The following is a 19250-nucleotide window of genomic DNA, read 5'->3' on the forward strand; positions in this document are numbered from 1 at the left end:
GAAGGCCCCATGGGACCTGAGGCCCTTTCTAGAGCAGCAGTCGCTCCTCTTGGTGCTGGCTGCTGGTTTTGGCTGCCCACGTGGGCTCTCTGTGGCCTGACGGCCCCTACCCTCCGTGGCTCCCCAGGGGCCTGGGCCATTCCCTGAAGCTGGCTGCGCAAACCACGGTGGGTCCCAGAGGACGGAGCTCCTGTGACACAGACCCGCCCCTGGAGGCAAGATGCCTCGGCCTTGGAGACGCAGACCTGGGCTTGAGTGTAGGGCAGTACAGGACACCTAAAGTAACACAGTAACAATGCCTGGGCTGAGGGGACACCCACCGGACCTGCTTCCGATGCACAGCAGGTGCTAATATCCTGGGTCACCTCCCTCTCACTGCTTGCCTGAACCAGTGTCTTCACCTCCCGCCCTGCTCCCCCAGCTCAGGCCCTCAACCCCCTGGCAGTACCACCACCAAGCCACAACTGACAATGCTCCTCACAATGACCACCAGAGGGCGCTGGTGAGCAGGTAAATCTCCGTTCTACCCTCCTTGGCCTACTGCCCCACTAGGGCTCCCACCTCTGGGGAATAGAAGCCCAAGCCTCCTCTGAAGCCCCCAGGCCCTGCAAGACCTGCTCTGGCCCCTCCCTACCCCTTCCTCCTCCCTCTCTCCCCCTCATCCTCTCTGCTCCAGCCACATAGGCCCCCTGGCTGTTCTTCCAACACCCCGGGTCCTGCCCCAGGCCCTTTGCACATACTGCTCTCTCTGCTTGGAAGTTTCCCCCACACATGCATAGGGTGCACTTCTCAGCTCCTTTAGGTCTCTGCTCAGAGGCCACCTCACTGAGACCTTCCTTCATGTTCTCCTGCGCCGTTAAGATGCAGCCCCCAACCCTCACCTCACACCCACATCCCCAGCATGTCCGCCATCCAACACACTTAGTGCTTCTCCCTTGCAAGATTATGAGCTCCGTAAAGGGGTGGGATGTCTGCTTCGTCTCCAGTGGCTAAACCAGCGCCTGGCACACAGTAGGTCCTTATTAAAGACACACTGAATGAATGTGACCACAGGTCGCATGGTCACACAACAGAGCCAGGATTTAAACCCAGGCCAGGGCAGTCTCCAAATCCTGCAGCCTCCCTCAACCACAGTGGGCTTCTGGCTCTGGCAGCCTCAGTTTCTCCAAGGCCAGTAATTATCCCTGGAGCAAGCATCAAAGAAGTAAACTTATTATTTGTTCAACCAGTGTAAGTTAAACCAGTGATTTTCACCCAGGGCGGTGGAGGCGGGGATGGATAGTGAGACACTGCCTACAGACGTCTGTGGTCACGGTCGTCAGGACTGGGGGTGTTCCTGGCATGGAATGGGGGGGTCAGGAATGCTGCTTGACGCCCCCCAACACACAGTGCCTGGGATGCCTTGCCCCCAGGAACAACCTGACCCTGCCTTAAATGAATGAACAAAATGCTAAAATGCTTGTGGTCTTCGACTTGCTGTTCCCACTGTGGGGAACAGAGCCCAGGAATGCACGGGCCCTACAAAGTGACCAGACAGTTCCCAGCCCAGCTGCGGCTTGTGGCTACTTCCTGGCTGTCATGAAACCTCGCCATGGCTCAATTTCCCCATCTGTACAATGGGAACGATGAGACCCGTATTTATCCCATCAGGCTGATCTGAATGTGTTAGGCATCCACTAAAAAAACAACACGAGAACAGGAAAAGGCACATATCGCTGAGGCAAGTGTGCGAGTCTCTGGTGTTCTTGTCCAGTGGTCGAAATTATTGGGCTCGTGGGAGCATGGGATTGTGCGCCTACTACGCGCCAGGCCACATTCTCATGTGTCTTTGCCACGGGAATGCTGAGGTGTGGATCTGTTCTGAGTCTCATTCAGTCAAGGCGGAAATGGCAGCTGAGAGAGGTTGAGTCACTAGCTCAAGGTCACACATCAGGTTGAAGGCAGAGCCAGGATTCAAACCCAGACTAACTACAGATGCCACTTTCTTTCCTGCTGGCCTGACCTTGTGTGTCCCCATGGGCCTGAGTGATACCACCTCCAGGCCCCCCGTGGTAAGTTCGTTCTTGGTGTCGGGACCAGGATGAGGGAAGGGACCCTCATCCTTTCCATGCTACATTCAGAAACAAAGCCTTGCCCACCCCAAACTACACTAAGCCCTTTCTTCACCTCCAGGACTTTCTGTGGGCTACCACCTTCTCCGGTAATGCCCTTTCCGCCAGCAAACTCCTACACAGCCACAAAGACCCAGCTCCAATGCCCTCTTTCCCAAGAAGCCTCTCCTGGCTCCACCTGGGAAGGTTTGGTTGCCTGTGTATCTGCCACCTGCAGGCCTGGTGTTTCTATGTGGGGCAAGGGAAGGTGAACCCTGTGGCTTCAAGTAAGTCCCCCTGAGCCTCAGTTTCTTTCACTGCAAAATGGGGGGGGGGGGATGGAACCATCTGGCTGGAGGGAGGTGAAAGAGGTCAAGTCTGTACTTGGCCATGCCTGTGGTACGGAGCTAACGCTGGGGAAATGGCTATCATCGTCTTTACCATTACTGCTTTTAATACCATCATGATTATTGGCCTCTGAGCCTCCCAGGACTGGCGCCCAGCAGGCACTTCGCTCAGCCTCCTTCATGGGGCACACAGGCGCTGCGTGGCCACACTTGGGGCCCTGGGGAGGAGGTGGGACACAGGCACTCACACGCCCAGACACGGACTCGGACGCCCACACGTCCCGCACCACCAGACTCTTACCTTCCGCTGCGCAGCCTCCGACCAGCAGGACCACGAGGAGGCCCACGGGACCAACCACAGATGCCACGCCGGGGCCCCAGGCAGGCGCCATGCTTGGTAGCTACCTGCAGCCTCCGGCCTCCGCCCTAGAGGGGGACGGTGCCCCCCCCCCCCGTCCCTCACAAAGAGGCCTCGAGCCAAGCCGAGCGTCAGACGGGGCAGCGTCTGCAGAGACAATGGAGGCACAGTGAGAGGGGAAAGAGGAGAAGCAATCCAGGGGGCCTTCATGGAGGCAGCAGCGGGAGGATCAGAGAGGGACGGGGTGGGGGGAAAGGGTTGCAGGACAATGAGGGGGGTTCGCAGGGCGATGATGGGGCAGAAGGAAAGGGCTGAGCTCGGGCTGAAGGTCTGTGTCCCCCACATCCCTGCAGTGAGCCCCACCCTCCCTGGGACAGTGCCAGGAGCCTGGGCCTTCGGGAGGGGATTCGGCTACAAGGGTGCGACCCTCAGGAATGGGCGCAGTGACTTGTGAAAGAGACGCCCCGGGGCTCCCTTACCCCCTCTGCCTCACGAACACAGGGCGACAAGAGGGCCGGCTGGGAAGCAGGGAGCGGCCCTCACCAGACCCAAGCTCTTCGGGCACCTTGATCTTGGACTTCCGCCTCCAGCCCCCGAGAGACAGCCACGTCTGCTCTCGGGAAGCCACCCCTATGGTATTTCGGTCAGCAGCCCCAGTGGACGGAGACAGCCCCCAGCCACCCGCTGACGGCTGACTGCAGGTAAGCCTCCGCTCTGAGGGAGTCGGGACCTCAGACCCCCACCGAGCGCCCAACCAGGACTGGGCACCATTTCCGGGGTCCTGAGTACCTGCTGCCACCCTCCCGAGCTGGGCCTCTGGAAGGACAAGGCTCCAGCGACCGCTGCCGGCTGTCTCTGCACCCCACCTCGGCCCCTGCTCAGCCCACGGACGGATCTGCCCCCCGACACACCTGTCAGGCCCTGCCCCGTGCCCTGTTCCAAAGCCTCTGTGGCTCCCGCTGCCCCCAGAGGAAGCCACTCCTGCTGATCTCACTTCCTCCTCTCCTGGAGGGGTAGCTGGGCAGCCTGAGCTCAGTCCTGCCTGCCGGCCTCTGCCCCTGCTGGGCCTTCTGCCGGGACTGCTGTGCCCCCACCACCTGTGATGGCTCTCAGTTGTCACTTCCTCCGGTAGCGCTCCCGCCCCCCACCCCCGCGCCCCAGTCCGCATCCCACAGCCTCAGTCATGAGTAAGGCCATCATCCTCCCCACTTTAGCCGAGTTTGCAAATTACATGCGAATGTTAATCACTCTGTGTCTGCTTCTCCCACCAGCATCTAAACTCTTGTGGGATAGAAGACTCCCTCCTCACCGGGGCCAAAGCCCCTCCCCGGCCTCCACTGTGGCCAGAGCCGGGTAGAGACGCGGCCTCCACGGCCCCGGTCAGCCCCACACCCATCCCAGGCCGTGCCCCGGGCGGGCCCCGGCCATGACCACAGGGATGGGTGCCATATAATGATGGGGCGGCCCCTGTGATTCTGGCTCCCAAAATACCCAGCTGCGGTCACCTCGCCCAGCCCCAGAGAGGCCCCAGGAGGAGGCTGGGCTGCTGGCGGCCTGGTCATGGCTCGGGGATGGGGGTGGGGAGGCCGGGAAGGGAGAGAGAGGGTTACAGCAGGGGCAGGACTCAACCTGCACATAGTCAGACCACAAGCACAGGCAGATCAGAGAACACGTGGGTCCACGCAGAGGCCACGGGTAAACAGCATGACCAGATACGTGCACAGGGTCACGGTCGGGCAGACGACACACACATCCATCCGGTTGGGCTACAGGCAAACAGAACCACGGAGGCCAATCAGAGGTCTGTGGTGCGCAGACGCGTAACCAGGACTCATGGACCTCAGACTCAGATGTGTGCACGCAGCCAGGCCACGGGGACCGTGGCCGTGGAGGCGGCACGGAGCCAGGCCATGGAAATGGGCCGTGGAGGCTGCACGCGTGGCTTGCGTGAGCCAGACTGTAAACAGAGGGGCTCAAGCCAGACCCCTTGTCTAAGGACAACAGCCCACAAGTTGCAATCCTGGACACACTTAGACGTAACCAGCTGGGAACCAGGCAGGTGGAAAAGAGAAGCCTAGGGCACAGCCCCTTCACTCCATCAACCGTGCCCCAAGAGGAAGGTGGAGGCCCCAGATGGGAAAAAGAGCCCACAGGCCATTGGCGCCAGGGTGACCACGGCAGCTGGCCCCACCCACGGACACACGTCTGGGGGGGCACATCAGAGCAGTGGGCTTTGGCCCAGACCACTTGGGTCAGCTGGGCTGGCCCTCAGAGGGCCTCCGGGGAAACTGAGGCCACAAAGGAAGCCCGCAGCTCAGGGGAGCTCACACTCAGGACCGCTAGGCCCACCATGGACCCCCAAGAAGGGGACCTCCTGCTCGACTTCATTGTCCTCCCACAGAATGCGGGCCTCGGAAGGGGCCACCTGCACAGAGGTGACCTCCTGCTCCAGCCACAGCCCCCCCCGCTCCCCACACCCCAAGAGAGCCGGGGCAGCTGCCTTCAGAACAGAGCAGCCCTGAATTACCCTGGGGCTCAGAGCCCCCGCCTCGCAGGGCCCACGCCTTCTGGATGTCTGGGCAGGACGGGGCTGATCCGGGCGTGGGCTTCTCCAAATCTGCCACGCCAGCCTGCTGCAGGAGGGGGGCCCTGCGCTGGGGGCTGCCGGGGCCTGGACCATCCCATGGGAACGGTGGGGGCAGACTGGCGGAGGAGAGGGCCGTGCACCGCACGGAAGAGAAAAAGTGCCGAGGTCTCTCAGGACCCTGTCCTCCCCAAGGAACTGGCCATGCTGGCGGCAGTGCTCCCCTCCACCCCATCCTCTTGTCCCTCCCTCTCCCTGGAGGACTCTGGGTGGCGTCTCCCACCCAGGGCCAAGGCAAGTGGTCTCAGCTCTGCCCGATCCGTCCCATTTCCCGCCCCTTCTTCCACCTCCACCTGGGTGCAGCCCCGCCGTTGCCCATCCGGACCAATGCACCATCGCCTGCAATCGCCCCCACGATCTGTCCTCCCCCTGAAGGCAGAAGGTGTCTGAGTCAGGTCCCGCCCTCCTCTGCCCACAGCCCTCCAGGGCTCCCACCTCCCTGGGGTAAAAGCCCACGTCCTCCCCTGACCCCCTAGACCCTGCACAATCTTCCCCATTCCCTCCCTGCCTTTCCCTCCCTCCCTCTGCTCCAACCACACAACCCTCACTCTTCCTGCCCCAGGGCCTTTGCACGTGCTATGCCCATTGCCCAGATTTGATATTATTTAGCTGGGAACGAAAGGGTGAATGGGAACAGGAAGGGTGTCCCCACACAAGGAGCAGCATGAAGAAAGGCAAGAAGCAGAACCCAGAGACCCTAGAAGAGAGATCAGGGCAGAGAGGTAGATACGGGCTGGACCCACACGGCGTCAAGGAGCCCCTGGCAGCTCTGGGCTGGGAGGGACGTGCCTGGGTTGGCCCTGGCCAAGCCCCCTCCCTGCCCCTACTTGCAGCAAAGCAGCCTGGGCCACTACCACTACCCCTGCCACTGCCAAGAAAAGGAAACTGAGGCAGGTGCCTTGGGGCCACATGATGCCTCAATCCCTGAGTTCCTAGACGATGGTGTGGCTGCTGACAGGGGAGCAGTCCCCTGTGGGAGTCACAGAGAATAACCTGGGTGGTAAATGAGTCTGGGCTTCAGGGAGGGTGGAAAATGGCCCGTGGGCCTGGAACTGAGGGCCAGGGAGGGACTCCGCCCCTCGCCCCCGCCCCCTACCTGGCCACCGGTGACCCAGCTTCCTCTGGGGCCGGTGCAGAACTATCCGTCTGCTCTTGGCAGCCGGCTGGAGGCAGGTGCTCCCTTTCACAGAGCGCAACACTGAGGCTCACAGAAGAGCCCCAGGCCCCGACTGGGTGGGACCCTGGGCCCAGAACCCACTTTTCATCCCATGGCCGTGTCCTTCCCCAGCCTCTGTGTGACCTCAGCAAAGTGGACGACCCTTTCTGAGCCCAATACAGACTGCTGGGCAGCCTCTGGGGGCTCAGAGCCTTGGTAACAGGGGGTGGAAAGATACCCATGCTTGCTGGTCGCCAGGGCGTGGGTCACGAGATCCTGGAGCCAGCCTTGTGTACCCACGCGGAGCAGGGAGCATAAAGGGGCAATTATGACCCAGGACGGGGAGGCAAATAGGCTCTGTGTCACCCGCACGAGATGCAGTCTCCTGAGGCTCGAGGACACCCCAGTGCCTCTCCCTGCCTGCACCTCAGAGTCTGTCCTATCCTGGAGGGGGGTACCCAAGGGTTCCTATGCACAACCCAATCCTCAGCGGGCTGGCACGGCCCCAGGCCGGGGAAGGTGACCCTGGCAGTGGGGCATGGGGGGGGAGCACCCCCAACCCCGATCCTGCATGACCCCCCCCCGCACTCCCTCCCTTCTGGGCCTGCAGACTGGCCTGCTGCCTGGAATGGCTTTTCCGAGGCAGACCCTCAAGGGTAGGACCCGGGCTTCCAGCCTTCCTGGATCACTGTGTCCCCAAAGTGTCCAGGAGGGTCTGACCTTCAGCTCTGTGGTCACTGGTGGGCTCGAAGTGGCTCCAGCCAAGCCCCCCTCCCTCTCGGGGCCTCAGTGTCCCCTCCCCCACCCCCCAAACAGGAAAAGGGCTCAGGGTGGGGCCGGGCGGGGCCAGCCCTGCCAACCTTCCGAGAATGGGCTAACACCGGCCAAGGGATCCGCCTTTCATTAACCATAGATTTGGATCGGGTGCTGTCCCCAAGGGTCACTGCAGCCAGGAAGGTGTGGATGAGAAAGGAGCCAGGCCCAGTCCCAGAGGGAGGAAACGGTCACGCCAGCCAGGTGCCCCCGCCACGTGCTAAGCCCTCTTCTCTGCTCCCCACGCGTCCCTCCACTAGACAGATGAGGACTTGAGCTTGAAGAGGGATAACCGCCCGGTGAGGGGCAGGCAGCACGGGGAGACGGGGCTAGGCTGAGATTTGAGGCCAGAGACCAGCTCTCAGTCAACCTCCCAGGTGCCTGGGCCACCAGGCTTGCCCCTGGCCCTGTGTCCGCCCCACCAGCTCCTTACAGAAGCCCAAGCTGCTAAGATCTGCACCTGCCTGCCCCACTCATTCCCACCAGGGCTCCCAGCTCCTGTGCTCTCGGCGTTCTGGACCCTGAAGGATGTAACCTGGGCCCACCCGCTGCCTCTTCCCATAGGTTCTTGCGGTTCCCAAGATGCACTGGGCTGCTTCTGCCCTCTGGGCCTTTCTTTCTTTCTTTCCTTTTTTTTTTTTTTTAAAGATTTTATTTATTTATTTGACAGAGAGAGATCACAAGTAGGCAGGCAGAGAGAGAGGAGGAAGCAGGCTCCCCGCCGAGCAGAAAGGCTGATGCAGGGCTCGATCCCAGGACTCTGGGATCATGACCTGAGCAGAAGGCAGAGGCTATAACCCACTGAGCCACCCAGGCGCCCCTTCCGGGCCTTTCTTAACATGGGTGCGCAGACCAGGTACATCCATCCTCTGCTGGCCGCCCTGTGGCTTCCTCCTCCAACACACGGCAACAGATCTCCCCACCCTAGACTGAATCTTGACCCTTCCTGACTCCACCTCAGGACCCTGCCTTCACCCAGCCCTGACCTGCCACTCTGGGGCCGGGAGTGGCCGCGTGATTCTGTCCCTCCTCTGCTTTCAAACATTCCGTAGCTCCCACCAACATCGTTAAAATCCAGATTCCTAACCTCAGCCTTCGGAACTGCTGACCTGACCGCACCAGGGTGCAGCCCCAGCGCCTGTGCTGCCCTGTGGGTGCCCCCACTCACGGCCCTCGGGCTCACAAAGGGGTATGGGAACACGCTATCCCTTCTACCCAGCCCTCCCTTCCTCCTTCCCCACGAAACTTCGGCCTTCACACTCCTCCGCAGGTCTCTTCCGAGCTGTTATCTCTTCCAAGAAGCACCCCTGAGGCCTCAGGCTGCATCAGGGCCCCCCTCTGTGGCTACCCCCACACCCCGTGTGTCTCCCACCATAGGCCTGTCATCCTTCAAGATGGTAGCTTCCTCCCCACCCTGGGAACATGGCAAGGCCCCACCGACCATGCCCAGCCCCACTTGACCCTTTACCCACATCATTCTGGGGGTCACATTTATTGCAGAGGGGGAAACTGAGGCCAGAGGGAGAGACACCACGAGCCGGGGAGGCCAGCAAGGGCACAACCTCGAGCTGGGACTTACGTAGGCTCTGAGGGGCTGCTGGAGCCTTTAAGGGATGGAGATGAGGCTCAGGACCGAGCAGGGGGACTTGGAGGGCTGGGACCCCATGCTGGGAAGTCACAGGAAGACCCTCTGTGTTGTTGCCCGAGACTCTGAGAAGGAATCCTGGGAAGCAGGACTCTGAAGGCAGCAGCAGGGGGTGCTCAGGTATGGGTCTGGTGGGCAAGGATGGGGGACAGAGGCGTGGAGCTTAAGGACAGGAACAGGAAGTGGAAAGGGGGGGCTGATACACTTGTCCTGACACCCCCCCCCCCCGTTTATTAAACCTCCAACAAGGTACAGCACTAACCTGGAGTCCACAGACCTGAGGGGTACAAGAATAAAGAGGGGAACGTTCTCTGAGTTTGGGGGGAGGGGTGGCTAAGAATAGGAATCCCAACCCCAACCACACAGTCGGGGTTCCCAGCGGAAGGATCCGGAGCCCCCTATCAGAGCGCCCCTGGGTTGGCAGAAGGCTGCCCGGAGCCTGGCTCCGCCCCCGGGAGGTGGGGGAGGAGGACGGGCTGGGGGCCAGGCGGGGGAGGGGACCCCGCAGAGCATAACGGTCCGGAGTTTTCCCAAGTTCCAGCGACCGATCTGAATGGCTCTGAATGGCGTGTGGGAGGCGGGGGCGCGGACGCCAGGCAGAAGCGGGCTGGAGCTGTCCCTGGAGGGTGGCTGGACTGGCCCGAGAGGAGCGCGGGTGGGGGAGAACGCAGGGGTACCCCCCTCCACGGGGGCCTCGAGGGGGGCAAGGAGGGGGACAAACCCCAGGGTACCCCGGGCCTCGGGGCAGAAGGGGATCCGGACGCACTCGCACTCACCCCGCGGATCTCAGCTTGGAGATCGGGCCCGGGCCCCTCAGGCCGGGCCCGCTGCTGCCCGTCCCTCGGTCCGCCTGGAGCGCGGCGCGCAGCGAGGACTCTGGAGAGGCCAAGGCCCAGCGAGCTCGGCCTGGGGGCGGGGCCGGAGGCGGGGCCTATGGGCGGGGCAGCCAAGGGGCGGGCCAGGGAGGGGGCTCCGAAGCGGGGCGGGGTCCTGGCCGGAAGTCGGGCGGAGGGGGGGCAGACCAGGGAGAGCTCCATGGGGGTACTGGAAGCCCACATGGGGGTCCAGTAGGGGGAGGCCTCCAAGGGGGTGGCTGTGTTCCCCCAATTGCACACACATGAGGGGGTACCCCAAGAGGCAGAGCCCAAGACTCCCCCCCTTTGTAAGCCTGAACCCAGAGGGAGCCCCCACCCCACTCCCCTTTCTCTTCCACGAGCTGATCGTGGCCATGGCAACGGATGAAGGGGCTGGATGCCGGACACGGAGGCAGAGAGCTCCCCAAACACACCCAAATACAGGAGGTCGGAGAAGGGGCAGCAAGATTCCCTCCCGGTCCGGGTTGGATGACAGAGGCCGCGCCCCCTACACACAGCCCCCGAGGTGGGGGCGGGGTGCAGGCACAAAGAAGCTTCCCTCCCGCTGCGAGTCCGGTAGGGGTCTGGGAGGATGAATGGGAGACACCAAGGCCGAGGCCCCCACGATAGCCACAACCCTGAGGAGGGGGCGGAGAGCACACACAGGGCCAGATTGGAAACAGATGGGGCCACCGTGCCAGGTCCCAGACACCCCGGGGGGGTTGGGGGGAAGGCTGGAGAGGAACGCGAGAAGGAGGGGCAGCCCCACGCAGGCAGCCAATCCCGGCCAGCGCTGCGGCCCCGAGCGGGTTTGAAAACTCCGGAGAGGCAGGGAAGGCGGAGGCCCAGCGGGTCCCCGGAGCTCGGGGAAGCGGTCAAGGAGGGCCAGGGACCCTGATGGAGGCCCGGGAGCCGCCGCAGGGGGCCCGGCTTCCCCATCTGCTCCTATCCTGGGTGAAAATGGTTCCAGTTCTCCCATGAGGGCTTAGGATGAATCCCACAGCCCATACGGAGTGGGCTCTTATGCACATCACGCGCCAAACATCCCGGAGCCCCCACCATGAGCCCCCACTTAAAGTTAGAAGAGGAAGAAGAGAGAAAAAGCACTTGCTCAAGGTCAGAAAGAACAGAGATTCGAACCAAGGTTTGGGTCCAGAGGCTGAGCCCTTACCCACAATGCTGCAGGAGGCCTGGAGCCCAAAAATAACAAACCACTACGATTTTAAGCCCCTGGGGATAAGGCCCGTGCAGGAGAGACAGGCCCCGCCCGGAGAAGCTCCCTGCCCAGTGGAGTGAAGGGGACGGGCTCAGAGGAGGGACACAGGGCCAGCTGGAGGGGCCCAGGCAGGACCTACACGTGCACTCCCCACCCCTCTCCCCTGCGTCCTTGCTTTCCAAGTTCTGTGCCTCAGTTACTCCCGCCACAGAATGGAGCACAGAATCCCACCCCTCTGGTATTGGGGAGGCCTGCACTGGAGCCCCCAAAGTACTGGGCACCCAGTAGGTGCTTTGTGAACTGAGACACCTGGCACCCCAGCATGTCTTGGGACACACAGGAGACAGGGGTCATGTAGACCTTGGTTTGAATCTAGGCACTTCCCAGGTGATCTCAAGCAAGAACCTGCCCCTCTCCGGGCCTCAGTTTCCCCATCTGTAACACAAGTTGCACATCAGGCACTCGATAAATCCAGTGTCAGGACGCCCAGGGCTGTGTGACCTGGGGCAAAAGTGCCTGAGGACGGGCCACCCTCCTCCCCAACTGGCCCTGCCCCATCTGGGCCTCTTGCCCGTGTCTCCCTGGAGACAACCTCTTGCCTCCAGGCCATGGTGGTGATCACAGCCGCCCCCCCAACCATGGCCGGGGTGGGGAGACCTGGGGCAGGAGGGAGGCCCGTCTCTTGCCCCTCCCAGCTGAGTGGCCCATTTGCACAGAGTCCTATAAATCCCACATAACCTGGTCACCTCACCTGCTACCTGCCTGGTCACGGGGCCGCCCCTCCCACCAGACTGGGACCTCAGGGGGCAGGGCTGGAACTGGCCCAGTCTGGAGCAGAGCCCACTTTGGGCACCAGGCCTGATAGCACATGGTAAGTTCTCAGCAAACGTTTACATAAATAGCCAGGACCCTCCTCACCCAGGACAGCCCTCTCCAACCTTACTCTCCTCCAAAGGCCACACTGTGGAGCATGGCACTCTTGTGACCCAGCAATTTCCACCCACTTTTTTTTTTAAACGTTTGTGAACACCTACTGTGTGCCGGGCCCGGTTGAGGCAGGGGGGGACAAAGCAGCAACGAACTGACAAAAGATCCCTGCGCTTACGGAGCCGACACTCCGGTGCAGGCAACAGACAGGAAACAAATGAAACAAAACTCACTGTGGGTCAGTTGCTGGTAAGTGCTACAAAGACGAACCAAATATGTGTGGACATGTTCATTGACGTGGGATGGAGTATTTAAAACAGGGTGTGGGGGGGGTGAGGAGGTGACATTTGAGCTGAAACTTGAAAGGGCCAAAAGAATACAAAGCAGGTATGGATGGCTGGGAGGAACAGTCCAGGCAGAATGAACAGCCAGTGCAAAGGTCCTGAGGCAGGACTGTGTCTGGGATGATGGAGAAACAGTGAGGAGGCCTGTGTGGCTGGAGCAGAATGAACGAGGGGGATAGAGGGAGGAGGGGAGGGCAGAGAGAGAGAGAGAGAGAGAGAGAAGCCAGGGCAGGTGAAGCAGGACCTGGGGGGGACGGCAGGGGAGGTAGGAGCCCTGGAGGGTGTGGGCAGAAGACAGGCCCTGACCCTGGTGCTCACAGGCACCCTCTGGTGGCTACTGCAAGGACAGACGGGGGGGAGGGGAGGGCAGGAGCTGGGGACCAGAGAGAGGAGGAGGTGACTGCACTGGCTCAGCCCAGGAGGAAGCAGAAAAACAGGGCAAGGATGACTCCAGAGTTTTTAGCCTGGTCACCTTGAAGGTCGGAGCAGCCAACTCCTAGAATCTTCCCCCACCCTGCACCCTTGAGGGCTAACTCTGGAAGCCCCCCAGTGCTCAGTGGATGTGTCCTCTGTATACACCCAGAAGGCAGCTGCCCTTGGGGAGGAGCGTGGGGCTAGATCACGTCAGCTCCCACAGCTGGGACATTTGGGGGTAATTTTTTTCAAAATAACTTTTTTTCTAATTATAAAATAGGCGCGTGCAGCAGAAAATTAGGGAAAATCAGCATAAAGAAGAAAATAAAAATTGCCCACAATCCACCCCTCGCCTGGAGAGAGACCGTCAGCATGTGGTCATTTTCATTCACTCAGTCTACGAGCACTTATTGAGCACCTACTGTGTGCTGGGTTGAAGGCACAGCGGTGGGCATGACAGAGACAGCTCGCCTACCCTCACGGGGCTCACAGACAAGTGGGGGAGACGGACACCCACAGGGAAACAAACATTGCCAATAACATAATGCCAGGCAGCTATAAAAGACATCGAAAAGAAAATAAGATTCCCTGTAAGGCTCTGAAAGCCTGGAGAGGTCTGCGGGGATCTCTCAGATGGTCTGGATGAAGTAAGCAAATGAGACAAACACCTACGGGAACAGAGCTGCAGGCAGGAGGAAGAGCAAGTACAAAGGTTCTGAGGTTGATTGTCCTATGTGTGAGCAAGTGGGCACTTTCCTTTTTTTCCTTTGATTATTTATTCATTTATTTGAGAGAGGGAGAGGGAGAGCATGAGAGGGGAGAAGGTCAGAGGGAGAAGCAGACTCCCCGTGGAGCTGGGAGCCCGATGCGGGACTCGATCCCAGGACTCCGGATCATGACCTGAGCCGAAGGCAGTCGCTGAACCAACTGAGCCACCCAGGTGCCCAGCACTTTCCTTTTTCAAGTGGGGATCAATAGTATGAGGCCTTTTGCCCACCGGGTTTCTTCAGTCCCAGCTTGATCTCCTTTATAAACAACAAGGAGAGGGGACATCCTCAGATGGCGCTGGGGCGGGGCGGGCTCATCGTCTCCTGCTCATGACCCTGTCGAGAGGTTCTCAAGCCTCTGAAACACGCCCTGATACGGATGCAGATACTGCACCCTGGACAAGTCTCCCCAGTCCCAGCCCCCGCCCCCCCCCCCCGCCCCCCCACCTCCCGCACATTTGTTAGATCTGCCAAAATTCCGAAAAGTTTCATTTAGGGGCAATCACCAAGCGCCACATCCTTCGCTTCCAGGGCAAGAGAGAAACTGGTTGGGCAGCTTTCTCCTTTCTCTAAGCCCCAGGACTCCTCTGCCACAGCCCCCCCACCCCAACATTGCCCAACAGCTCCTCCCACCCAGCCTGGCATTCATGACCCGGGGCAACGAGCATGTGCCGACCAGCCAGAAGCCCGCCTCACCCACACTCACATCACGCTCCTGGCGCCGAGTTTGCTGCTGACTAAACCGCAGCCAGAGGGCTGCCCGCCCTGGCTCCTCCTCTGCCTTTTTCACCTGCTGGTCCCCCTGGGCTTATACTTTCCTTCCCTTCTGGACAAATCTGGGACGCCTTCAGGTGTGGCTGGATCCAGCAAATCTGCTTTCCTATGTCCTTTCCTTATCAGCTGATGACAGCTCCATCCTTCCATGGGCTTCCGCTAGAAGCCTTACGTTGGAAGCCTTGACTGTCCTTCTTCCCTCACCCCCACATACTGCCACTCTGGAAACACTCCCAAGTTCCCCTCCTAAATTTCTTGTGTACTTGTCCACCTTTCTCTGCACCCTTCCCACCCTGCCCCCATTACTGCCCTCCTGGACCAGCGGGGCAGTGACCTGTATCCTGATCCCCCAGCTCCCGCCTTCACTCCCCACAACGTTCACCAGAGGGCGCTCGTGAACACCTGTGTCCTAACTGGGTTCAAAAGCACCCCCTCCAACACTCCAGGCCCAGTCCTACCACAGGGCCTTTGCACATGTCCATGCCATCTGAAACACCTTCCCCAGGTTTTCACGGCTGTTTATTTCTCACCATTGAGGTCTCCCACAAACATCACCTCCTCAGAGCCACGCCCTGGCTAATCACACCAGCTCTGGGGTACCCCTGTCATCCTTGATCACACATTCCTCTATTTTCTCTCTCCTTTTTTGGCTTATTTTCATCTGAAAGTATCACTTGTTTACTGTCTGTATCTCCGCTCTCTAACATGGGAACCACTACCCAAATGTGACTTGTTAAACTGAAATGAAATGCAGTTAAAACTCTGAATTCAGCTCCTTGGTCACACTGGTGACCACTGGTCACACTTGGTCACACTGGCTCACAGCCACGGTACCAAGGTGTGCAAACAGCACACCGGTCTATCACCGCAGGAGGTTCTGCAGGGCTCTGCAGGGGACCGTAGGGGTGGGGAAACCAGCACTGGGTCAGTTCTGTTCGCTGCTGGGTCCTGGTGCTGGGCACACAGTAGACACTCAATAAATGCTTTCTAAATGAGTGACTGAACTAATGAATGGTTGAAGAGGCTCCATGAGGCCCGGAGGGGCTGGTTGGCAGGGTAGGGCAGAGGTCAGCCGACACCATCTATAGCCCAACAAGCCCACACAACTTTGCTTTGAACTTGGGTCTTCTTGGCTCACAAGCCAGGCACCAGCTAAGGGCCGCTGCTCCACCCCAGAGGGCAGAAACGTGTGGAAAGCGGCCCCAACCGCAGCTATCCTCCACTCCATGTTGGGGCGCCAGGGTGCTGACTCAGCTAGAAGGCTGCAGAAGGAGTGGGCACCCCGCGCCCCGCCCCCCGCCAGCCCATGCCTCCTGGCTGCCCCCACCCCACCCCCCACCAGGCACGCCATCTCCCACCTTAAACCCTCTGGGACTACCTCAACGGATCTGGCCGCATCTTCTCTGTGAGATGCCTCCCCACTCACCAGGTCCCCCGTGAGGACGTGCCTGGTGTTTCCCCCCCAAATCCTCCCTCCTTGTTCATTTCTGCCACATCCCCAAATCCCTCATTAAATCTTTCATTCAACTGGCTCATGCCTTTCCCTTAAACTAATTTACTTTAGAAACTAACTCTCTAATGCAGGGCTCTAACTGCCAAGCCTTGAAAGTCGCCAGAAAAAAAAAATGTTACAATGAAAATATGTACCCTGTTCTTCCATTTTCCCTGGATACTGTTGCTAAAGCCAGCAGCCCATCGGTTATAAAGAGACCGGCAGGTGTTGGTGTTAAAGATCACCCCGCACCCAGCTGAGCTTTTCTCCTTGAACTGTTACGAAATGAAAGGGGAGTCAATGCTGGTCTGTGATGCTGGATGCCTCCTCCATAACCGCCCCCCCTCCCAACACAGCCTCCCCCTCAGGGTGTGTGCCTGGAGTTCTATGTGGTCCTGAACAAGTCCTTGGCATTCTCTGGGCCTCAGTTTTCCCACCTGTGCAAGGCACACAACCTCCCAGGATTTTCTTCTTGGGAGGGAAGAGTGATAAAAGGCAGCCATGCCAAGATGGGAGTAAAGAGGAAGTTCTGGGCAGCGGGCACAGCATGTGCAAAGGCCCTGAGGTAGAAGGGAATGCACTAAGCTCTAGGGAAAGAGGGGGCTGGTACAGCTGGGAGACAGAGTCTTCGGGGCACGGGGTGGGGCATGTCATGTAAAGACTGAACACACTAGAGGAGAGAACAATCATCACAGTCCAGTAACAACCATCCTTTTACACACACACCTGCACTTAGAGAGGACCTCCTCTATACCCGGCTCCAGGCAGAGCACTAGGGAGGGGCCACAGGGGGACCCAGGCAGCCCCTGCCCAAACTCAGGGAGTTCACCTGTGGAGGAGGCAGGCTTCAGGGAGGAGGTGGCACCTGGAGGTGCTGGCAAGAGGAGGAGGAGATGGCAAGGAAGAGGAAAAACCAGGAGAGGAAGCGTAAGCAGTACTGAATGGAACAGAAGAGGCGAGGTGGGAAGAGAAACTCTGGGTCAAGTCCCAGCCCACAGGGGAGAAGCTGGAAGGACCAGGCACCTGGGGATGGGAAGGCAGGGCTGGCTCTCTGCTGGGGGACTTCAAGGGCTCGCACAACCTTTCTGGGCAGCTCCTGAAGTTCTCACCTGCTGGGTTACCAGGAGAAGGGGACATCTTTGGACAGGGGTTGGATTTGGACCCAACCCCATCTCCCCCAAGACCTACAAATGCTCGGTAAGCACTTAGTACATGCGAAGCCCTCAGGGCTGAGTCAGGCACAGAGTAGATACCTGATGAGCTCACTGCCCACTACTCCTGGCTTCTGCTACAGGCCGAGCATACACAGCTCCTTGAATTCCCTCAAAGACTGGTTTTATTATTCTCCCGCTTTTCAGTTGGGGAAACTGAGGCACAGGAGTGGGGCCCAAATTCTCACTGCCAGCGACCGGCAGAGCTGGGACTTGAACCCGGTCTGGTTCTCAACTTCTCCCGCCACCCATCGGGGTGTCAGGTTCCCCTCCCCAGCCCTTGCTCTCCTGCCCCAGCTAGAAGTCACACAGTGCTGGGATCCACGGCACGTCTAGCGGGGCCCATCTGTGACTGAGCCGCCACCACATGGGCAGGGGCTGGCTGTCACTTGGAGGCATAAGGACAGACCACTGTATTAGTATTAGTATTATTAGTTATTAATTATTCCCCAGCCACTGTCTCTGGCAAGCAGTGCTCATGGGGAGCGGTGACGGTGGGGACACGGGCCTGGGGACGGACGGCGGCCTGGACTCAGCAAGTGCCTAGGGAGGTCTCACCGCTTGGCCTTTTCGTTCTCTGACCACCCACCGGAATGCTCTTCGCCCAGAAATCTCCCTGGCTTCCTCCCTCCCCACCTCTGTTCAAACAAGGACTTCCCAGCCCCTTATTTAAAATCCTGCCCCACTCTGGCGCTCCCCCATTCCCTTTTTCTGAATTTTTTTTTTTTTTTTTCCTAGAGCATCACAACACCCCCTGACATCTGATGGGGTTTTTTTGGTTTTTTTTTTTTTTTTTTTTCCTTTCTGTGCTTTGTTTATTCTCTTCATGTCCCCAACGGGAGTGCTAGCTCCAAGAGGGCAGGAAATTTGTTTTTTCAGAATTCTTCCTGCCTGGAACAGAGAGCAGCTGGCACACCGTAGACACATTTGTGGAAGGGAGGGAGAGTCCCTCTTCTCTGCCCCTAGAAGCCACCCCTTGTTTTGTGCCAGTCTCGGCCACAAAGTCACAGACCAGAGGTAACTCTCGAATGGGGTCAAACTCTACTAGCCTGTCTGGGTCACGGTCCCAGTAGACGCCTCTTCCACAGGGCACTGTTATCTCCTAAGCCCACACATCCCCAGACTCTTTTTTTTTCCTCCACCTGCTGCATCACCTTCCCTCACAAGGCTGCGTCCCATTATCCCCATCCCCTGGTGATGGACACTTAGGTTGGCTCAGTGGTGAATCCATGCCAATGACTCCCAAGCCCTCAGGGGCGCCTGTCTCTTTCTCGATGCTGAGGGGGACGTTGAGAATCGGGATGGGGTTGTGCATGCCCTCTGGGCCTGCCAACTCGGCCTCCAGGAATTGATATGATATTTACAACCCCTTGTCACCATCACTCATCAGTAGGGATCAGTTAACTATGTATCAGTTCAAGGACCCGAAGAGGATATACAAGTTCCGTATCCCTCAGTCTTAGGACATTAGTACAGCAGCTGTGAAACGGAACGGGGAAGCCAGATGTACAATTATGAAATTACTTCGAAGATGCTATATTTTTAAGTGGCGGGGTGGGGGTAGGGCAGAGAAAACACACACACCCAAGGTACAGAAGAACCTCGTGTAAAACATGCTCCCGTTTGGTTAGACAAAAGGATCTGAATCTCCCCGCCCACAAAAGGCTCCCAGATCTCCGCACTGTCCATAACGGTAGCCATCAGCTGCCTGTGACTGCTCACATTTAAATGGAATAAAATGTAAAATTCCTGTCCTCTGTTACACAAGCCACATTTTATCTGCTCACATTTCAATAGCCACAGGGCTTAGTGGCTCTTTCATTAGAAAATGCAGGCAGGGAACATTGCTATCATCCCACAAGGTCTACTGGACGGTGCCGCCGCCGGGGCTGAGGAGGGGAGGGGGCAACCTACGGCCCTGCAGGCTACATGGGGCCCTCCGGCTGTTTGTATAAATAAAGCTTTATTGGCACACAGCCACGCCTATTCATTCACCTGTTGAGTCTGGCTGCCTTCTGGCTACAAAAGCAGGGCTGAGTAGTACCAACAGAGAGAGACCTCCAACCCCCAGAGCTCAGATGATTTCCTATGTGGCCCTTTGCAAAACCTCCACCTACCAACCCCTGTCCTCAAAGGAAGCAGGTGGCTGCTTCCAGGGAAGGAAGCTGAGGGGAACTGAGAGCCTGGGGGGAGGGGTA

At 59.1% G+C, this 19250-nt stretch overlaps 1 protein-coding gene across 13 annotated transcripts in view; it reads right to left on the reverse strand.

Annotated features, from left to right (window-relative positions):
- PTPRS (protein tyrosine phosphatase receptor type S) overlaps positions 1-19250 on the reverse strand; it is a 92946-nt gene that overhangs the window by 53875 nt on the left and 19821 nt on the right. For 12 of the 13 annotated variants that reach the window (XM_059388742.1, XM_059388741.1, XM_059388739.1 and 9 more), the window contains exon 2: positions 2739-2942. In XM_059388742.1, coding sequence (XP_059244725.1) covers positions 2739-2829 — 91 coding nt within the window. In that variant the 5' untranslated portion in view covers positions 2830-2942. Of the gene's footprint in view, positions 1-2738; positions 2943-9829; positions 9928-19250 lie in introns of those variants that run through there. The other variant, XM_059388730.1, reaches the window with a different exon arrangement.

Source organism: Mustela nigripes, chromosome 2, assembly GCF_022355385.1.
Source record: "Mustela nigripes isolate SB6536 chromosome 2, MUSNIG.SB6536, whole genome shotgun sequence".
NCBI classification, from domain to species: Eukaryota; Metazoa; Chordata; class Mammalia; order Carnivora; family Mustelidae; genus Mustela; species Mustela nigripes.